Consider the following 19,847-nt stretch of genomic DNA (forward strand, 5'->3'; position numbering starts at 1 on the left):
GTCCACGGACAGAAGGTGGAACATTGTTCAGCCTAAAAAAGGAAGGACAGTGGTGATGACCTCACAACACTGTGAATGTACTTAATGCCACTTAACTGTACACTTCAAAATGGCTAAAATGGCATACTTTGTTATGTATATTTTGCCACAATAAAAAAGTATATTTTCATGTATAGAGACAGTGCCAATCCTAAGACGCTGCATCGATTGATTGACTGGTGTTTTTAAAACTCAGTCTCACTGAAAACTGGTGACGGCTTCTGTGACAAAAGGAAGATCAAACAGGAAAAACATGTTCTTGATATTCTTCTCAAAGTAAAGAGGAAAAAAAGAAGAAAACAATCAATAAATTCAACTAGAATCAAACTACTTAACCATGAACGTTTTAATATCCATACGACATTCTTAAAACAAACTTTCAGACACAAAGTGATTTAAAACTTTATAAAAATATATATACAGCTTCAAACTATACAGTTTATTCAATTTAACAGAATGTCCATTCTTTAATTTAAGACACACACAATTTCAAAGAAATTTTCAATTTTATCCCAATTTCTCACTTAAAGTCTCAGATTACATCTACCTATTATGTACAAACAGATGAACTGAAATGTCCTCAAAGTTCCCAGGGTTTGGGTTACAAAGAAAACTTAGAGAATTTCATCTTCTCTGTGTATAGAAATTAAGTCTCAGCCCATTTCATATCTGCCTTTCCTATTTTCTTGTCAAATATTAGCTCTTCTTAAATAGATGTACTGATTTTATTCATTGTTTTTCTCAGGAAGGATATGTGTGATCCAATAATTAAAGAAAGCTGAGATTACTCGGGCATAGTCTGGAAAGCAAAAAGAAAACAGAACAAAAAATAAAACAAAAAATTCAAACAAAAAGAAAAATTATAAATTATTATTTTGTAGATAGTAGTCCTTAGGCCCAAAGTAAACCCTGAAATAATCTAATAAGACACAACTCGGGTGTTGAAATGATGTTGATTGTCAGCACGCTTGCAAATCCCATAAAAGTATGGGTGAGTTTGGAATATTTGTATTTCACTTGGATACAAAAGTTCTGTTAGTTAGAGCTGAACTCCATAACACCACACGCAATATTACAAGCTTAACATCTGAGCTCAAAGAAAACCACATACAAACTGAAATGAAACAGAAATAGAAGTTTACTTCAAAGGTGGACAAAGCAGCAGGACGTTAGAAGCAGGATTCTAAGTGAGATGAGCTGGAAGGGACAGCACTCAGGTTTCAGGAAACTGTCCCAGGAACAGCCCAGCAAAGGGCCTGAGCTGAGGTCACAGCCCCTCATTTTGGGCCTCACTCCTCGTAAAGATGCTCACTGAGGGGGACGCAGGTCCGGAGGCTCCAACCCTGAGAGCACACACCCTGTCTGGCTCAGATCCTGGTGCCTGAGGGGCAGCCGACTGCTGCTGAGGCCCCGAGACGCACTTTCGAGCAGAGGCTGGGACTGCGGGGAGGGGTCCCATCTCACGCTCCATGCAGAAGTGTGGCTGAGGTGCCTCCAAACTCGTCCCCCGTCCTGCCCGGGCCAGTTGCCCTGCCCCCCAGCCTCGGGCTCCCGAGGATGGTGGTGGCTAATGTGTGCACAGAGGACTCAAGAGGGTCCAGGGCGAGGATGCCTGCAGCATCTTCATGGTGCGCGGAGCATGATAAAAACCCCACAGATGATGACGCGCATGTACATGCAGATGACGGAACGCAATATGTGAGACCAACTGTAAAAACACGTGCACCGGCCTCGGGACACGGCTGCTGCACCCCGGTCAATGAAACACCCGTGAACTAGGAAAAACAATCGTTGAGGCAGCAGAGAGAGAAAGCCCCCTGTGTCTGCTGTTAAATGCTACTATTTCCAGGCTTACTCTATAGACAGGAGAGATACAGCTACTAATTAAACTTCATAAGCTAGTTTTATGAAAAAGAAAACAATTTCAGAATGCTAAATCTGAATTAGACAGAACCAATATTTGAAAATAAAGCTTCACCATTTGTAAGATTTCATTTTACCAAGTAGCTCAACATAGAAAAACTTTGACTGCACATCCTACATGCACTAAAAAGGAATCCATTTTCACAGAAAAGTGCTTCATGCATAAATTTTAGTTCCACCAACTACTTAAGGTGCTTGTAGGCAAAACCTGTCCAATGGTTTCAACGTAAGAAGCAAGAGAAGCGTTTCCACTCAATCCCCAATCCCTGTTCCAAGCTCTCCTGATGCATCTCAGAGCCACGCGTGAAGAACGTCTTCAGTGTGAGGAACTCCACTGAATTGTAAATGATATATTTTCATCTCTCATAAAAACTTCATATTAGTTTAACTTAATAAAATTGGCTTTTTGCAATCTGAAAATGTAAATTATGGAAATGTAGATCTTTTTACATTTCTTACAGAAATGTAAATTATTATTATTTTTTTGCGGTACGCGGGCCTCTCACTGTTGTGGCCTCTCCCATTGTGTAGCACAGGCTCGGGACGCGCAGGCTCAGCAGCCATGGCTCACAGGCCCAGCTGCTCCGCGGCATGTGGGATCTTCCCGGACCGGGGCACGAACCCGTGTCCCCTGCATCGGCAGGCGGACTCTCAACCACTGCGCCACCAGGGAAGCCCGGAAATGTACATTTTTAAATACTGAATACAGCAGGCCCAACAACCAGCAGTAAGGAAAGGAGCAAACACTGGATCACGGGGCTGGGGGTCCCGAGTGGCCCTGTGGCGCCCCCGGCAGGAGCAGGGCTCTGCCAGCACTTGCTCCCCTGCCTGAGGGTCTCCCTTCCCAGAGCTGCTCCCACTGGCAGCCCACCGGTTCTCACTCCTCCCATACCACCTCTGGTCCTACTCCTCGAGGCAACCCCCCCGAAGGCGCCACCTTCACCCCATCTCTGGTCCCGCTCTGACAAAGCCTCTGTCCCCCCGGACCCCAGGCTGCTCTGTGAGGGTGACTGGCAGTGGCTCTCCCAGGCCTAAGTCCCCACACCTGGACGTCCGACAGGAACCTCCAGTCGGCCCAGCTCAACACCCCACCTGCTCCTGTGGCTGCCCCTCCTGCCTCATGATGCGCTGCAGGCTTCGTGCAGGGCTCTGGGTCACAGACGCCCACGTCCAGTCAGTCGGCAAACCCTACTGAGTCCACCTTCACAGCCGACACAAATCTGACCGCGCCCGGGAGTATGACCGAAGCCCCCGCTGTCCCCGATCCCTTCTCTAGTCCGAACGTGATGGCCGGAGAGATCTTGCTAAGTGCAGTCAGACCCAACAGGCTGGCCTTCCAGCGGCCCCACGTCACCCAGGATAAAGGCCAACAAACTCAGCACAACCTCCAGGGCCCGACGTGACCCGGTCCCCGGCTCCTCTCCCACCCGCTTCTGACCCCTCGCTCCCCTCCCCACAAGACCCCGCCCCCCCCCATGTCTTCTCCGTGGGCTCAGCTGTACGAAGCACACCTCACTGACTTCTCGGTCTGGCTTCCTCCATCCCCCACTAGAACGTAAGCCCCGAAGGGCAGGGCGCTCTCCCCTGAAGACCCGCGGCGGGACCAGGGCCGCACAGGCAGGGCAGATGAGGCCCCCTAACAGATCACTACTGGACGTACGGGGGAGGCAGGTCCTCCTGGCGACCCCAACGCGCAGGGGTCTCGTCAACTCCCGCCAGCCCCTTGCTAATTATACTGGTGCCGTATTGCTTTACGGCTGGCTTTACTGTTATTTCATGTGACGAAATGTGATATGTGGCTTTTTAAACATGTCAGTCTTGACTCTTTAGCTATACTATGAGGTTTCCAAGGAGAAAAACCATGCACTGTACTCATTTTGAGATTACTGCCCCAAGGTAATCTGCAGAATCACTTCCATTCACTCAACTAAAAGTTTGCCCAGTGCCTGTCTTGGGTCTGGCACGGAGTTCTGCTCCATGCTGTGCAGGTGCTCTCCAAAAAGTCCTGATCGTCTGATACTCAGTGTTTACAGATTTCTGCGGCCGGAGTATTCCCACCGTGGCCCGGTGGGACTTCAAGCTGCCAGTGTGAAGCCCCACCCATGGCATTGTGAAGACACAAGTACAGTCGGCCCAGCACTCTACAGTCTGCATGAAATGGGCACCCAACAAAGGTTGAGGAAGTAACAAAAGAGAAATCATCTTATAGTTCAACTCCCTTTTTACTGTAGGGTCCAGGAAGGCAGACCAAGACATTTGGAGGACAGAAAAAATGTACCTTCTCCAAATCTAGCAGAGGAAAAGGAAAAGGGAAAAAGAAATGAACTCTTTCACTTCCATTTAAACTAATAAGGATTTGGTCCTAAGAGTGGAGCTCACAAGTCTGGAGAATTAGATTGTACACGCATATCTGCATATATCATGAGAGATATTTTTATAGCAAGAGAGATGCAAGAAGCATATTCCTCTGTGGGAATCTATTCCTCAAGCCATATGTGCATCCTTATATTTTCTGATTCAGGACTGCTTTGCTAGAGAGTAAGTTTTTCAGAGGCAAATCCTAGACAAGTGTCTAAAGCAGCACAATGAATAAAGTGCACAGTACATACCAGGTGGCATCCTGCAATGTTCTGGGAACACTTCCAGGGCACTCTTCAATCTTTCAGTATCTTGCAAAAGTAACAGCGTTTTCATGTGATCCAGAATGAACACATCTGAGGAGGGCATGCTGTGAGTTTCAAGATATTTAAATAGCTCTCCACTGGTCTCCATGAAGACAGCCGAGTCCGAATCCTTGGAGACACCTAAACAAAGACAGGGTCACTTAGAAATGCATTTTTACTCTTACAAACTGAAGATAAGCTCTCACCTCCTAAAGAAAGCCTCAAACGTATATTTCTATTTAGAACGATGTGTTTGAGAGACAATCAGAACAGAACTTTGAGAAGCAAACCACAAAATACAACTGTTGAACCACAGTGGAAAGGTGGTGTGTTACGGGCACCGATCTCGTAAAGCAGCTCTGAGTGTTCCATGTACCGGAATCCACGCACGCAGCAGGGGAAACACATGAAACCAAGCCCTCCGATGGTGTCAGGCATCTACAAACAGCATGAAGCTGCTGGGCAGTTGGGATGCTTCAAGGAAGCCAAGGAGGCTGCCCCATGAGCACAGCACTGTCCCCACTGCTGGCCGGCGGCAGGCCTACATCATGCTGAGGCCATTTCTGCACTATCCTGGTTGGTGTTCACAGGATGCCTAGAATCTGTGACTTCATGGTCTTTTTCAACTTTGAAAAACTCCCAGCTGCCACCTCTTACACGTCCCTTGTGCCCCAGTCCCATGGGTGAGGCTCCTTCGGGCCCATGTGGCTGTTATGCTCCTTCTGTGTTTTCCATCCTTTCCTCTCCCTCCTTCACTCTGGATACTTCCTTCAGCCTGCCTTGCAGTTACTAATTCTCTTTTATGCTGAATCTAATCTGCTGTCTGAACTCGTCTTTGAGTCCTTAATTTGTTATTATATTTCTCAGGTCTAGAATTTGTTTGATTATCCTAATAGATTCAAATTATCTGGTGAAAGTCTCCGCTTTTCACGTTTTTTCTCCATCTTCTCCCTACTTCTTGGACATCTAGATCATAGCTATTTTAAGTCCCTTGTCTGGTAACATCAGCGTCTCCACCCCGTGGCCTCTTTCTGCTGCTCTTTTCCTCATGGTTTCGGTCGTATGGTCCGGTCTCTTGCTGTGTCTGACACACTCCTTTGAATGAACATGAAAATTGCAGGGTCTTGGCGAACGACATTTTCCTCCAGAGAGGGTCCCCCCTTGCCTCTGCTCGGCAGACAGAGAAGGGGCAGGCGACTGAACTGACCACAGGGTGGCTGCACGTCTGGCCGGCAGTTGTCCACCTGCACCTGAGCGCGTGGCCTGCGTGCTGCGCTGGAGGGTCAGGTTAGCCCTGCCTGCTTGGTCCCTCAGGACGCCACAAAGGCCGCCCTGCCATGTGGAAGAGGTCTGCCTGGTTGCCCTCCTCCCATCCCACAGTTCAGGTCTTGGCCAAGGTTTTGAGGGGGGACAAGCAGAGCTTTGCTCTGGTCTCTGACCCTCCTTTCTTACAGAGCTGGCCGACCCTGGGCCCTCCACATTCCCCCCCAGACCTGTGAGACCACTGGGGCTCTGCTGGTTTGCCTGCTCTCCAGGCTGCACTGCCCCTTCCCCTGGACCCTTGCCCAAGCCCCTGTCCAAACTGGCAGACACCTTGAGGGAAGGAGGGCAGCAGCATTCTGGCTCACCCGGCCTGTGGTTCACCTCCTCTGGGATTTGTCACAAGGGCTTTTCCTCAGCAGCTCTTAAAACTCCAAGTACACTTTAAACTTCAGTCCTTCTTGGCAGGAGGGCTGTCTGCCACAAGCTACTCCCTCACGCAGAGAATGGATAATCTACTGAGATCTCTCTGAAGCCTACTTCTGCTCTGCAGTGTCTCCGCCACGTCCTCCTATTAGTCTCATGTGGATATTCGTTAAGGATGTTTTCAACTTAACACAAAATGTGGATAAACAAGCAAAAGAGGAAAAGGGTCAATCTTGGTTAAAATGGACCCGTTAATCATGGTGTTTTCGCATCACTGTTTAAGTCCATCCCTTACCCCTCCAGTTATCACATAGGCAGTATTTCTCCATCTTGGTCATACTGGAGGTTCGATGCACTAAGCCCACCACATCCCCTGAATCTCCCAGGGACAGATCAGAATGGTGGCAGTTATCCCAGCACTTCTGTTCTTGGCACCGAGCCAGCACCTGCTCCTTCCTGACCCTCAGGGCTGCTGTCTGTTAGGCTCCACACAAAGGTGAGGGATTATCACCCGTCAGAATAAATCCCAGGATAAACCTCAGCTCCTATATCAGTACAAATAGTGGTCCAATATGCTTAGTGAAAAATCTCAAATCACTAAGCCACACATTGGGGAAGCAAATCAACGTGTGTCCGAGAGAGAGACAGCTGTGCTTCCTTCACCTCTCTACTAGCCGATGAAAATGAGCAAGAATTCATCAAAGTCTCCAACTTGGATTTATCTTTTCTTTAAACATAGAGCTGAGAATAGCACCATATTCTGAAGTTGGATCTTAGAGAAATGAGGATGATGAGACCACCCTCGTTTGGACCCACACCTCTAATGGGCTGGCTGTTTCCCCTGGTGAGCCTAGAGCAGGGGGCCAGCCCAGATCTTTGGTGGGATGAATTTAAATATTTGGATTTTTGCCTCAAAACTAATGACTTATTTTGAATACTGAATATTTTTAATGTTTTGTATTTTAAACATTTAAATATTTTACATTTGCTTAATTTTCCAAAGAAGTAGATGCCATTATTCAAAAGAACAACAGGAAAAAACATACCATCATAAAAATAAATTTCTTGTGTTGACTTCAAAAAGTTCAGGATACCATCTGCCTTTTCATTGGTACTTTTAACGTCTTCCTTCCCGGCGTCTGTGGCTCCTTCCTCCTCGGCATCCGGGCCCCCTCCCTCCCCGTCTGCGCCGTCCTCTCCATCACTCACTCTCACGTCGCCCTGCTCACTGCTGGTCTCCTCAGGCTGGTACATGAAGTTGACGCCAGAGACTCCTGTTAGTAAGCCAGCTGCTTTCTTCCTTTTAATTTGCTGTTTCTTTTTCAGTTTCCTTTTTTTATTTTTGCTTATTGTAGGGCCATCTGTGTGGCTGTGGCTGTGTGGCTGCAATTTTTCTTGCAAAATACTCTGCTGTTTCTCTAATTCTGCTTGTTCTAGAGGAATGTTACTGGGATTTTTAAATTTTTTCTTTGAATTATGCTTTCTAATTCTTCTTCTCTTTGGTTGAGCCTGAAGATCCTGATCTATAAAAACAAAAATTCAAATATAACAATTTTCTGTAAAATGGAACCATAACAAACTTACTAGGCTAGATAAATTTTCCATTAGGATCTTGTAATTTTAGTAGAAAAGGAATTTAAAATATTTACTTCAGTGATTCTTAACTTTATACCAACAAAGTACACTGTTGAGGATACTAGGATTTACCATGAAGTAAATAACCTACTTGTTCTTCCAAAAAAGGTGTATGTACGTGTACGCGTATGTGTGTATATATGTATTTACTCAACATTGTTACAATCATGACATATGGTATGATTTTAAGGATGTAAGAGTTGTTGCAGTTTGATCGAGAGTAAAATTTCATGCCTGTGGTCTTGGGGAGAGAAACATGAATTCTCATGTTTTTTAAAGTGTCCTTTAGCACCTTCTAAAGAGTTACTTGTGTGTGAGGATGAGAAGCAAGCAGTGACGACCTGCCCATCCGCATCAGCAATGGGTCCCATATGAATGAAGATGACGTTTGGGCTCTCGGCAGGTAAGTGACATGGTCAAGATGTGGCAGTCACTGCCACGCAACAGACAAGGTCTGGAGTGGACGTGGGGTGGTAAGGCCTGCGGTGGACGTGGGGCCTGAGAGGGACGACCCGCATGCCAATCCTGCCCCGTCCACCCCATCCCCGCACCCTCGTGGCAGTGCATGCCCGTCACATGCTCAGCACATGCCCGGTGCACGCCCAGCACACCCGCTGCTGCCCACACGCGCCCACCTGCTCTGTCCCAGCCAACCAAGGACGGCGGTGCTGCCATCAACGCTCAGACGCTTCTTCTCAACAACCCTCACTTCTCACAGGTTCTCCTTAGGCCCACCACAGGTTATGGTGAGAAATCAAACACCATGCGTGAGACTTCTGAGACACTGTGCGTCACTACGTGGAATGAAGATCCCTCTCCCTGTAATTTGCACTCTAAGGCTTTGATCTGCCGCTGACGTCAGACAGAAGATGCCGCGTGGTCCTTGCGCTGTGTTTCCTGTGATGAGGGGCCTGAGACTCGGAACACGCTGGTCACACCCTCTGATCTGTGGAGGGGGCTTCTTCTCTTGTTCTGGGCTCTGAGTCTATTTATGCAGCCAAACTCCCACCTGCGCATTTAAACAAGCGTCCACCCGCCCCCCCCGGCCTGTGTGACACAGAAGGCCCCCTCCCCTGCAGCTTCGCGTCATCATCAAACCAGACACTGCCTCTGGATACGGGGAGCGTCCTCCCCTGACTCTGGAATGAGAGTCCTCGGTTTTCTCTTGATACACGTGACAACCAGGAGACCTGGTGCTGCCTGCAACTTGGCATGAAGCCCAAATTACTCCTCATAAAATCACGACATGACACTGTCATACAGTCCCATACTTGATACATTTTCTCTCTCTTCTCAATCACCAGTGGATGATTGAACACAGCATTTTCCTATTTCATTTGAAAGTTGATATTAACTGATTTTAGAGACCTGCTTAGTGTTGCTGACAGACACGTGATTCATGAGTATCTCTGAATAGCTGGCCCTTGAGCTGCTCTTGTAAAATATTAATGTTTGAAAAATGACCACTGCTTATGGAATTTAAAAAATTTTCCAGATTCAGTTTAAAAAAAGAAAAAATTACATTTCTCCTCATTGGGGTCTATTCTTGCCTTTATTGATTTGGAAAAGAAGTCATCCATAGGATGCTTTATCAAGTCACAGTAAAGCCATCTGGGGACCAGCGTGCAGTCATCTGGGGGCATCCTCACTGTCCACCAAGAATGGCATCCGGAGAGCTGCTCTCATTTATTCCCTGGTATCTCCATTCTCCAGGCCCTTCCAGCCGAGCCAATTACTGACGTCACCCTCCGGTTCATCTCTCTTTGCAAATGGTGAGAGCACAGCACGCATGCTGCCCTGTGAGGATGATTGTGCTATCAGCCTGCTACTCTAAAAGACTATAAAACAGGAATTTGAGAAGGAGGAGGTAGCAAAAAAGGGTGTAAAACACAAGAGTATCATACTTTTTCATATAAGTGTGTGTGCACACTTCTTAAGAGGAAAACTTAATACACACTGAGATACTGAAGGTCCAGATGCCAGACCTGTGGGGTTAACTGTGGTTTCTGGGTGCTATGACTGTAGGTTTTTTTTTTTCATTGTATTTTTCTGATTTCCAACTGTAGGACATTGAGCAGATACTGCTTTCATAATAAGGAAAAATTATTATTTTAAACTTGATGAAATTATGACAACTCAAAACATGGGATGTCACTAAATTCTACTTAAAGGTGAATTTATAATCTTAAATATGTCAGGAAAGAAAAAAGGCTAAAAATCAATCATATAAGTAAGAAAGAAGCTGGAAAAACAACAGCAACTTATACCTGAGGAAAGCAGAAGGAAAGAAATAACCATCAGAGGAGCACAAAATAAAGGAAGAGAAAAGAAAACCCAACAGAGAGACAGCAACCGGCACTGACACTGTGAAGAAAGAAAACAGACGAACAGTGCAAGACTGGACGGGACGAGCAGAGGACACATAAAGGCCAGCGTGGGGTGAAGGCGTGTGTTAACATACATCCTGTAGGCGCGAAAGGACCAATAAGATGGCTCTATGAACAACTCTATGCAAATAAATTACATAGTTTGTATGAAATGGAGGATTCTGAGAAAAGTACAACATACCAAACTGGACACATGAAGAAACGGAAAATCTTAATAGTCCTGTATCTATTACAAAATTGAATCTTTAGTTAAAAATAATCCCACAAAAGAACTTCAGGCCTAGGTGGATTCACCTGACTTCTAAGGAACATTTAAGGAAGAAACAAACGCCCAACATACAAAACATTTCTGGAGAACAGACACAGTGACGGTGACCACACGCTTTGTGAGGACAACACAGTTCTTTCAAAACCTGATGAGGACACTGAAAGACGGGAAGGTTGCAGGCCAACCCCTCTCCTAAACAGCAATACAAAACTTCTAAACAAAATATTAACCGTTTTATTGTAGTGATATAAAGTATTCAATCAATATTAACACCAACAAATCATGAAAACGTGTAGCAAACTAGAAATGTAAGGGAAATGCGAAATGCGATAGAAGGTGAGAAAATCCCGCAGGGACACTGCACGTGGCGCCCTCACCCTGCTGCTTCCCTGCCGGAGGCCCTGGCGATGCAACAAGAGGAGGGAAAGTGTCAGACCTCACGGGGACGCCAGCTACAGACGGCACCACTGTAAGTCCAAAAGGCCCCCAGGCCCTACAGACAGGCTGCATGGGAGCCTGCAGACACAGAAGCAGGACGCGAGTGCGGCAAGGAGGACGCTCACCCGCATGGCAACCAGGGTCGCAAGGTAACGCTGGCGAGCGCCAAGCTGGGCAGAGAGCACCAACCCCAAGGACCCCACCGGACACTGGAACTGCAGCCCCAGAGCAGCAGGGAGCCTCGCTGTCCCTGGGCCTCCCCGTAATGAGGGCTCCACAGAGGCCGAAGCAGGGGCGCCCATGCTGCCCTGGGGTCAGCAGACGTGGCACCCGAGTCTCCACCTCAGCTCATGCCCCTGCATCACTCCCAGGGCGCACGGTCCCGGAGGTGGGGGAGTCCTTCTGCTTCTGGACAGCATGGCACCGTCCGGGACGCTCACCACGGGCTCGTGCAGGAGGCAATGGCTGGGGACATCCGGCTCCCGGGGCCAGAAGTCACACGGCCACCCTGCTCTTTCCGCGTCTTGTTCATGGTAACTGACAGGACTAATTACTTGATCTGAAGAAATACTCATCACTCAATGCCCTTTCGACGCTACATATTTGTTGCTTGAGTCTCTCGTTTTCTCACAGATGAGGGACAGTGGTTACTGCAGGAGGACTTCACCACCCTAATTGTGTGCTACCCGACATGGGTTCACATCTACCTCGGCAGCCGGTGCTTAGAGGCCTTTTCCCCAAAGGAGACATCTTTGTGTCTGTTTCCTAAGTATATCTTGATGCGACTTAGCGTGGAGAATATCCAGTTAACTCACACAGACACGGTTCAATATTTCTTTTGAAAAACAGTAATGCATGTTAATACCTAGATATGATATGTAGGCATTAAAATCGATACAAAGATCTGTTAATTTTCTTCTTTTAACATTTCCAGCATAACCTACAGATCACTGGGCAATGGCTACACATAATTGAACATAATTTTTTTTAACATCTTTATGGGAGTATAATTGCTTTACAATGTTGTGTTAGTTTCTGTTGTATAACAAAGTGAATCAGCTATACGTATACATATATTCCCATATCTCTTCCCTCTTGCGTCTCCCTCCCACCCTCCCTATCCCACCCTTCTAGGTGGACACAAAGCACTGAGCTGATCTCCCTGTGCTATGCGGCTGCTTCCCACTAGCTACCAAGTTTATGTTTGGGAGTGTATATATGTCCATGCCACTGTCTCACTTCGTCCCAGCTTACCCTTCCCCCTCCCCATGTCCTCAAGTCCATTCTCTACGTCTGCGCCTTTATTCCTGTCCTGCCCCTAGGTTCATCAGAACCATTTTTTTTTTAGATTCCACATAGATGTGTTAACATACGGTATTTGTTTTTCTCTTTCTGACTTGCTTCACTCCGTATGACAGACTCTATGTCCATCCTCACTACAAATAACTCAATTTCATTTCTTTTTATGGCTGAGTAATATTCCATTGTATATATGTGCCACATCTTCTTTATCCATTCATCTGTTGATGGACACTTAGGTTGCTGCCATGTCCTGGCTATTGTAAATAGAGCTGCAGTGAACACTGTGGTACATGACTCTTTTTGAATGATGGTTTTCTCAGGGTATGTGCCCAGGAGTGGGATTGCTGGGTCGTATGTGTAGTTCTGTTTTTAGTTTTTTAAGGAACCTCCATACTGTTCTCCATAGTGGCTGTATCAATTTACATTCCCACCAACAGTGCAAAAGCGTTCCCTTTTCTCCACACCCCCTCCAGCATTTGTTGTCTGTAGATTTTCTGATGATGCCCATTCTAACTGGTATGAGGTGATACCTCATTGTAGTTTTGATGTGCATTTCTCTAATAACTAGTGATGTTGAGCAGCTTTTCATGTGTTTGTCAGCAATCTGCATGTCTTCTTTGGAGAAATGCCTATTTAGGTCTTCTGCCCATTTTTGGATTGGGCTGTTTGTTTTTCTGATATTGAGCTGCATGAGCTACTTGTATATTTTGGAGATTAATCCCTTGTCAGTTGCTTTTAAAAAGAACGTAGCTGTTTGGCTGGGTTACATGCAGAACTCCGAGTAATGTAACATAATTTATAAAGATATGGAAAAATGATAAATTTGACCCTTTATAACATTTTCTACCCCAAACATACCAGACCTTTTCATGATTCTTCATTCTCTGTCGAAAATTAAATCGTTCCTCTTGTTTATGAGCCAAGCTTTTCTTACCAGTTCCAATCTCAAGTGCTTTATAAGACTTCCCAAGGTTAGCTTCTCCATCCGCTGTGCTCCTATGGCGCTTGGTCTCTATCGCTAATAACACGTAGTACTGAATGACAAAGTCTGTTACTGACTTTGTTCCACTCCCTAACCTCTAAGCTCTACAGCAGTAAGGGTTGTGTTATCATCATGGTTGTTCCTCCAATGTCTGACACACAAGGTTCAAACAAAGAGCTCATTATATCAGATCCAGCCACAGTGCAGAAAGAGACGGTGCAATCAGGGGACAGAACCCATGTGCTCTGGAAGTCAAGAGCAAAAGCTGCTTATTTATCGTTTCCACAAATATGAATCAACTGTCCTTTGGAGACTGAAGTATGGCTACACGTGGTGCGTTTAAATCTGCTGATCATCAGAGTCACTCCTCGGTATTCATACAACCAGAAAGGACTCTCATAGTCAGGCTTTCTCTCTCCCAGTCAGATAGATTAGGGTGAACTTAGGTAGGAAGTCTGGGACTCTTGACTTTTTACTAACAGGGAGTTCCTTGGGCTGTCAATGAGTTAAGCCAAGTCTCACACGCAGCCAATGGCTTCTATGGCCCAGGACAAAGCAGGGAGCAGGGTGTAAGGTCACCTTCACAAGGTCAGCCTCTGGGCACGGAGGAGATCCATCACTCTGGCTCTACCATGACCAACTGCTACTTCACACCGGATGCTTTTGTTGCAAGTAGTCTCCTGTTTGGCTCTGATTACCTTGAGATTAAGAATCTGACTGCCTGTGAAAATGCAATGGAATTTACATTCAGAATTCGCAAGATTCTTATGCTACCTCATTATTTTAGGATACAGATGGTGTCAAATCCTAAAAGTCACTGCCAAGACTGATGTCAAGGAGCTTACCACTTATGTTTTCTTCTAGGAGTTTTATGGTTTCAGTTCTTACATTCAGGTCTTAAATTTATTTTGAGTTAGTTTTTGTGTATGGTGCGAGACAGGGTTCTAGTTTCATTCTTTTGCATGTGGCTGTCCAGTTTTCCCAACACCATTTATTGAAGAAACTGTCCTTTCCCCATTGTACAGTCTTGGCTCCTTTGTTGTAAATTAATTGACCATATATGTGTGGGTTTATTTCTGGGCTCTCTATTCTGTTCCATTGGTCTATGTGTATGTTTTTATGCCAATATCACACTGTTCAGATTACTGCAGCTTTGTAATATAGTTTGAGGTCAGAAAGCATGTTACCTCTAGCTTTGTTCTTCTTTCTCAAGATTGCTTTGGCTATTCAGGGTCTTTTGTGGTTCCATACAAATTTTAAGATTATTTGTTCCATTTCTGTGAGAAATTCCCTTGGAATTTTGATAGGGATTGCACTGAATCTGTAGATTGCTTTGGGTAGTATGGACATTTTAACAATAGTAATTCTTCCAATCTGCGAGCATGAAATATCTTTCCATTTATTTACATTTGTCATTGTCAATTTCCTTCATCAATGTCTTATAGTTTTCATGTATAGATCTTTCACCTCCATTAAATTTATTCCTACCTAGGAATTTTATTCTTTTTGATGCAATTGTAAATTGGGCTGTTTTTCTAATTTCTGGTAGTTGTTAGTGTAAAGAAATGAAACTGATCTTTGTAAACTGATTTTGTACCCTGCAACTTGACTGAATTCATTTGTTCATTCTAACAGTTTTTTTTTTTTTGGTGGAGTCTTTAGGGTTTTTAATATATAAAACCATGTCATCTGCAAATAGACTCAGTTTTACTTCTTCCTTCCTAATTTAGAGGCCTTTTATTTCTTTTTCTTGTCTAATTGCTCCGGCTAGGACTTCCAATACTATGCTGAATAAAGTGCCAAGAGTGGATATCTTCATCTTAAATAATTTCCCACCTTCTTTTCTCAGTATCTCTTTATGGAATGTCTATTAGTTGAAGAAATATTAATCAATAAATTTTATTAGTTGAAGAAATATTAATCAATATCCAAAGAAGTATTCATAATCTGTTCCATTATTGTAATTCTTTCGCTTAACAATAAGCTAAGGTGGTGTACGGGTTTACCAAGATCTAAATATTTCTCTAATCCAAGTTTCTTATGAATATGTGCCAACAATGGTTTGGAAATTAAATATATACTTTAAGAAAATAAATGGCAATCTGAACAAATGTGGGTTTTCTTTTTTTATAAAGACAGGTTAAAGAGCTGTGCAGACTCCACTGGTAAATTATTTCAAAATTAATATTCTGACCCACATAGTCCTTGGTCAATCATACATCTAAAGCTATGCAAGCTCACTCCACTGTGACTGAGAGGAATCCAGGGTATCAGGTGTGTGTGCCAATAAGATGCCAAAGAAACAAAAACATGAGCGTACAAAATAGTTCTAGTCTTCTAGAAACAATCTAGGTCTTTTTAGGTGCTCTAAGAACGCATGAACTCTCTTCCGTGTCTAGCCTTTTATGTCACATTGTTGACAGTGCATGGCAGAGGCAGCTGGTCTAAGTGAGGGTTCTCGACTCACTGAGAGAAAAGAGTGGTTCAGAATGACACCACCTCTACTGTCCCTCAGATGCCCCAAAGTAACCTGTGAGAAAGGAAAGGCTTTCACACAATTACATGTCTTAAGTCTCATTTCAATAAATCACCGGGACAAGAATGAAAGCCTGCTAACTCTGAGTCTGGCTTTGCTGCGCCCTTGAGAGAGTATGTGTATGGAACGTGGCGCCAGTCAGAGAATCTCTGCTGAGAGCCTGCCTAGGACTCTACCTTGACTCCGGTGGCCTCTGGTGAAAACTGCACCTTATTAGTCAAACAAGCTAGAGTGCCTGCTGTGCTCTGCACCTGGGAAGCTCAGAGAAATCACGCATCAGGGTTTCTTCAGCCCAAACAGAGCCAGTGAGATCTGAAGATGGATCTGCCTTAGAACTGCGGCCTAAAGCTGTCAAAACTCATTGAAAGGATGGTTGACTCACAACGAAACCACATTAGAACTGTGCATTTAGCTCATGCTTCCAAAAGTTAACATGAAGTTAATAACTATTTCAACCAGAGCCTGCTATTAGAATACTAATCATAATAGCTTTCCATCAAAATGACTTGATTTTAATGACTTTGCAGCTTGATTTGAACACAAAAACCATGTCAATACAGTCAACCACTTGTGATTATACGAGTGATTATACGAGGAGAGAGGACTGCTCCTTATTTGCAGGCTGTTTTTATAAATAATTACGCAACTTGGTTCATCAAATATTGACTGAAGACTTAACACCAGCAGGCGCTGGTGCCTCAGGGAATTAAGAGCTGGCAGTGCTCACGCTTGAACAAGCTTTGTACAAACCCAATCTAATTGGCACAGCAAGCATGTGGTGTGCTAGTGCAGGATTATTACCCCATCAGGTGGCCAAGGAAACTGAGGCTCAGGGAAGTAAGGAAGATGGCACCCACAGTCAACAGTGGGGCTGCAAACCCAGGGCCCTTCACTCTCACTCTGCCACCTGCCAAGTCGGAGCTCCGTCCCCCAGGGGCTGGAGGTGAGGATGCAAGAGCAAGAAAGTTACAGAAATAACCAGATACTGGATGGAAGGCAAAGGGAGGGGGCACTTCTGTGTCGTGGTGGGGGGCGGGGTAAGGGAGGCCAAGAGAGGACGTGCGGAGGGAAGGATGTGGATGGAGGAGAGGTCCCCACACTGGAGGGACCGAGCAGGGGGCAAAGGCTAGAAGGAAGCCGGAGCCTTACCCGACCCAATCCCGCCTGGCTGGCTGGAGGGGGGAGCAGATCAACAAAGGAGGTGACAGCAAGTGTGGCAGGTCTTAGACGGACACAGGCGATGTGTGTGAGGTCAGCGAACGGCAGCCCACGCACCGACCAGCACAGAGCTGGGCCCCAGCAGAACCGACTCGCAAGAACATGAATGGAAGGAGCAGACGGGAACCCCTGGGCTACTTTAGCAGGCAGGGGCAGAGGTCACAGGAGGAGATCCAGAGCGACGCGACGAGCCTGAATGAGCCCTGACAGAGGCAGAGGCACCAGGCAGAGGGGCTCAGTGTCCCAAACTGACTCGCCGCCCCGCCAGTGCCCCACTGCACCCTCTGATGAGAGCCAGACAGATGGGGGGGTCTCGCTTCCCGTTATAAACAGCATTGGAGCGGGCAGCTGTAAGCGAGAAAGTCACCGAAGAGGCGGGGCCACGAGGACCCTGAGAGTGAGACACCATGGTGACGGTGACGCGCCGAGGAATTGCGCCACAGACCTTAGCGAAGGAATTAAAACCAAAGGCAAGTCAGATTTCATAGGAAATCTGGAAAAGGAAGACATCTGCAGAGGAAGATCCAAAACAAGATCCCAGCAAGGAAAAACAGGGAAACAGCCCAGACAGCAAGCACAGTGGTTGAGAGTCCGCCTGCCGATGCAGGGGACGCGGGTTCGTGCCCTGGTCCGGGAAGATCCCACATGCCGTGGAGCGGCTGGGCCTGTGAGCCATGGCCGCTGAGCCTGCGCGTCCTGAGCCTGTGCTCTGCAACGGGAGAGGCCACAGCAGTGAGAGGCCTGCGTATCGCAAAAAAAAAAAAAAAGAAAGACACCCGGAGGGACAGGGGCACCTCTCAGTCACTGAAACCACAGATCCAAAAACAGATGCCAGATTGCTGGCATCCAGCAAGCAATGAACATAACTGTTACAACAACTAAAGTAACGTATAACATCATAGATACGCTATACTCAGTTATAAAAAGGCAGGTATCTTCAATACAGACATAAATTCTGGAAAAGGCACAAAGAGAGGAAGTAGTTCCGGGTGTGTGAAATTATTAAATGCTTCAGGTGTTGAGTGTACTTTGTTGCAGGGACGCAGCCCAGGGAAAAGGAAAGCAGACGACCAGCCGGCAGCGAGGGAAGTGACCAGGCATCTGACCAGGCTTCCCCCGTGTTCTCACAAGGAGAACAAGGACATTGGGAAGAGTTGACACACAGCTCTGACAGTGCAGCGGGACCAGCCCGCAGTGCATCCCTGGACTGTGGAGCCGGCCAGTATTCTCAGGTCCAGGGTGGCGCCTGGGTCAGAGCACCCCGAGACGGTGCTGAGTCTCGAGCCCACAGCCCTGGAGGCCCGGGGACGGGAGGAAGTGACTTCAAGGAGTGAATTCTGGCCTAACTGTACCCTCTCGGAGCGGCAGCTGAAGGAGCAAAGGGCAGAGTGTGGAGGAGGCCGGGCACCCTCACAGGTGGCGTGGGGCTGTGGCAGCGGAAGGAGAAGAAAGCCGTGCATTCCAGACTCTGCCCAGGTGTTCACTTTCTAGGGCGTGGGAGCCCTCCTGGTGGTGACGTTTACCAGGGGAGCCCAGCACATGCAGGTCGGGGAACTCTGTGGAGGTGGCTCCTGAAATGCGGAGATGACCTAATTAGAGAGTCTCAGCCCTCATCAAACTTGGCTGTCTGCAAAAAGTTCATAAAGTGTGTTATGACAGCCAAAAAAACCAAACAGTGGCGCCGTCATGAAGTCCAGAGATCAATACTGGAAAAGGTCACAAAGAAATGTAAATAGCTATATAAGGCACGAATAACGGATCGATGTACAGATCGGTAAACGTGGGAATCACTCATTCACGACTAAGAAGCTCTTCTGGAAAAAGAAGAAAGAAACCAGATGGGTCGGGTTTCTCCGACCCAGGTGCAGTGCCCCCTCCGTGGGCGCCCCGTGACTCCTGGAAAGGCCCTTCAGCTCTGTGCAGCTCTGCAATGCCCATGTGGCCCCAGGGAAGGTGCAGATGAGGGCAGGGATCCCCAGCCGTCCTGCTGACAGGGATGGACGCTGCATCTACAAAACGGCCTGCAAAGAGGCACGAGGAAGCCCCCATGGTGAAGGCCCATCCAGCCCACGAGCCAGCGGGGCAGCCGCTGAGGAATGCAGGTCGGGGAAGACGGGTGAGCAGAAGCTGGGAAGAGAGCCGTGGATGTGGAACGTGGTCCATCACATACATGGCTTCGAAACCATCAAGGAAAAGTAACAGGTAACTGAAGAAAAAGTGCAGGATTTAAAAAGGAAAATCTATTTTTTAAAAAATGGATCTACACCTTGTTCTAACAAAATATATCTCAGATGGGTCAAACATTTCATATAAAAATATAAAGGGGCTTCCCTGGTGGTGCAGTGGTTGAGAGTCCGCCTGCCGATGCAGGGGACAGGGGAGAGTCCGCCTGCCGATGCAGGGGACAGGGGTTCGTGTCCCGGTCCGGGAAGATCCCATGTGCCGCGGAGCGGCTGGGGCCCGTGAGCCATGGCCGCTGAGCCTGCACGTCCGGAGCCTGTGCTCTGCAACGGGAGAGGCCGCAACAGTGAGAGGCCCGCGTACCGCAAAAAAAAAAAAAAAAAATATATATATATATACATATATATATATATATATATATATATATACATATATATATATATATATATATATATATAAACAGGAGCCATACAAGGGTGCTTGTGAGTATTATTTGTCCCTCTGGGTGTCGCCATCTGTTCTGCTCATTCTACTGGGGTGATCTTTTCTTTTCTTATTGATTTGTAATATCTTGTTATATGGTAAGGAA

General features: G+C 46.5%; 1 protein-coding gene across 2 annotated transcripts in view; it reads right to left on the reverse strand.

The window, feature by feature from the left end:
- Window positions 1-385: 385 nt before the first annotated feature.
- The window catches only part of ERICH1 (glutamate rich 1), a 47,386-nt gene continuing 27,924 nt past the window's right edge, over window positions 386-19,847 (reverse strand). The window contains exons 4-6 of one of the 2 annotated variants that reach the window (XM_060136559.1): window positions 7,358-7,834; window positions 4,572-4,766; window positions 387-838 (exon numbers count right to left, since the gene is read on the reverse strand). In XM_060136559.1, coding sequence (XP_059992542.1) covers window positions 765-838; window positions 4,572-4,766; window positions 7,358-7,834 — 746 coding nt within the window. In that variant the 3' untranslated portion in view covers window positions 387-764. Of the gene's footprint in view, window positions 839-4,571; window positions 4,767-7,357; window positions 7,835-19,847 lie in introns of both variants that reach the window. The other variant, XM_060136560.1, reaches the window with a different exon arrangement.

This window comes from Lagenorhynchus albirostris, chromosome 21 (genome assembly GCF_949774975.1).
Source record: "Lagenorhynchus albirostris chromosome 21, mLagAlb1.1, whole genome shotgun sequence".
In the NCBI taxonomy this organism is placed as follows: Eukaryota; Metazoa; Chordata; class Mammalia; order Artiodactyla; family Delphinidae; genus Lagenorhynchus; species Lagenorhynchus albirostris.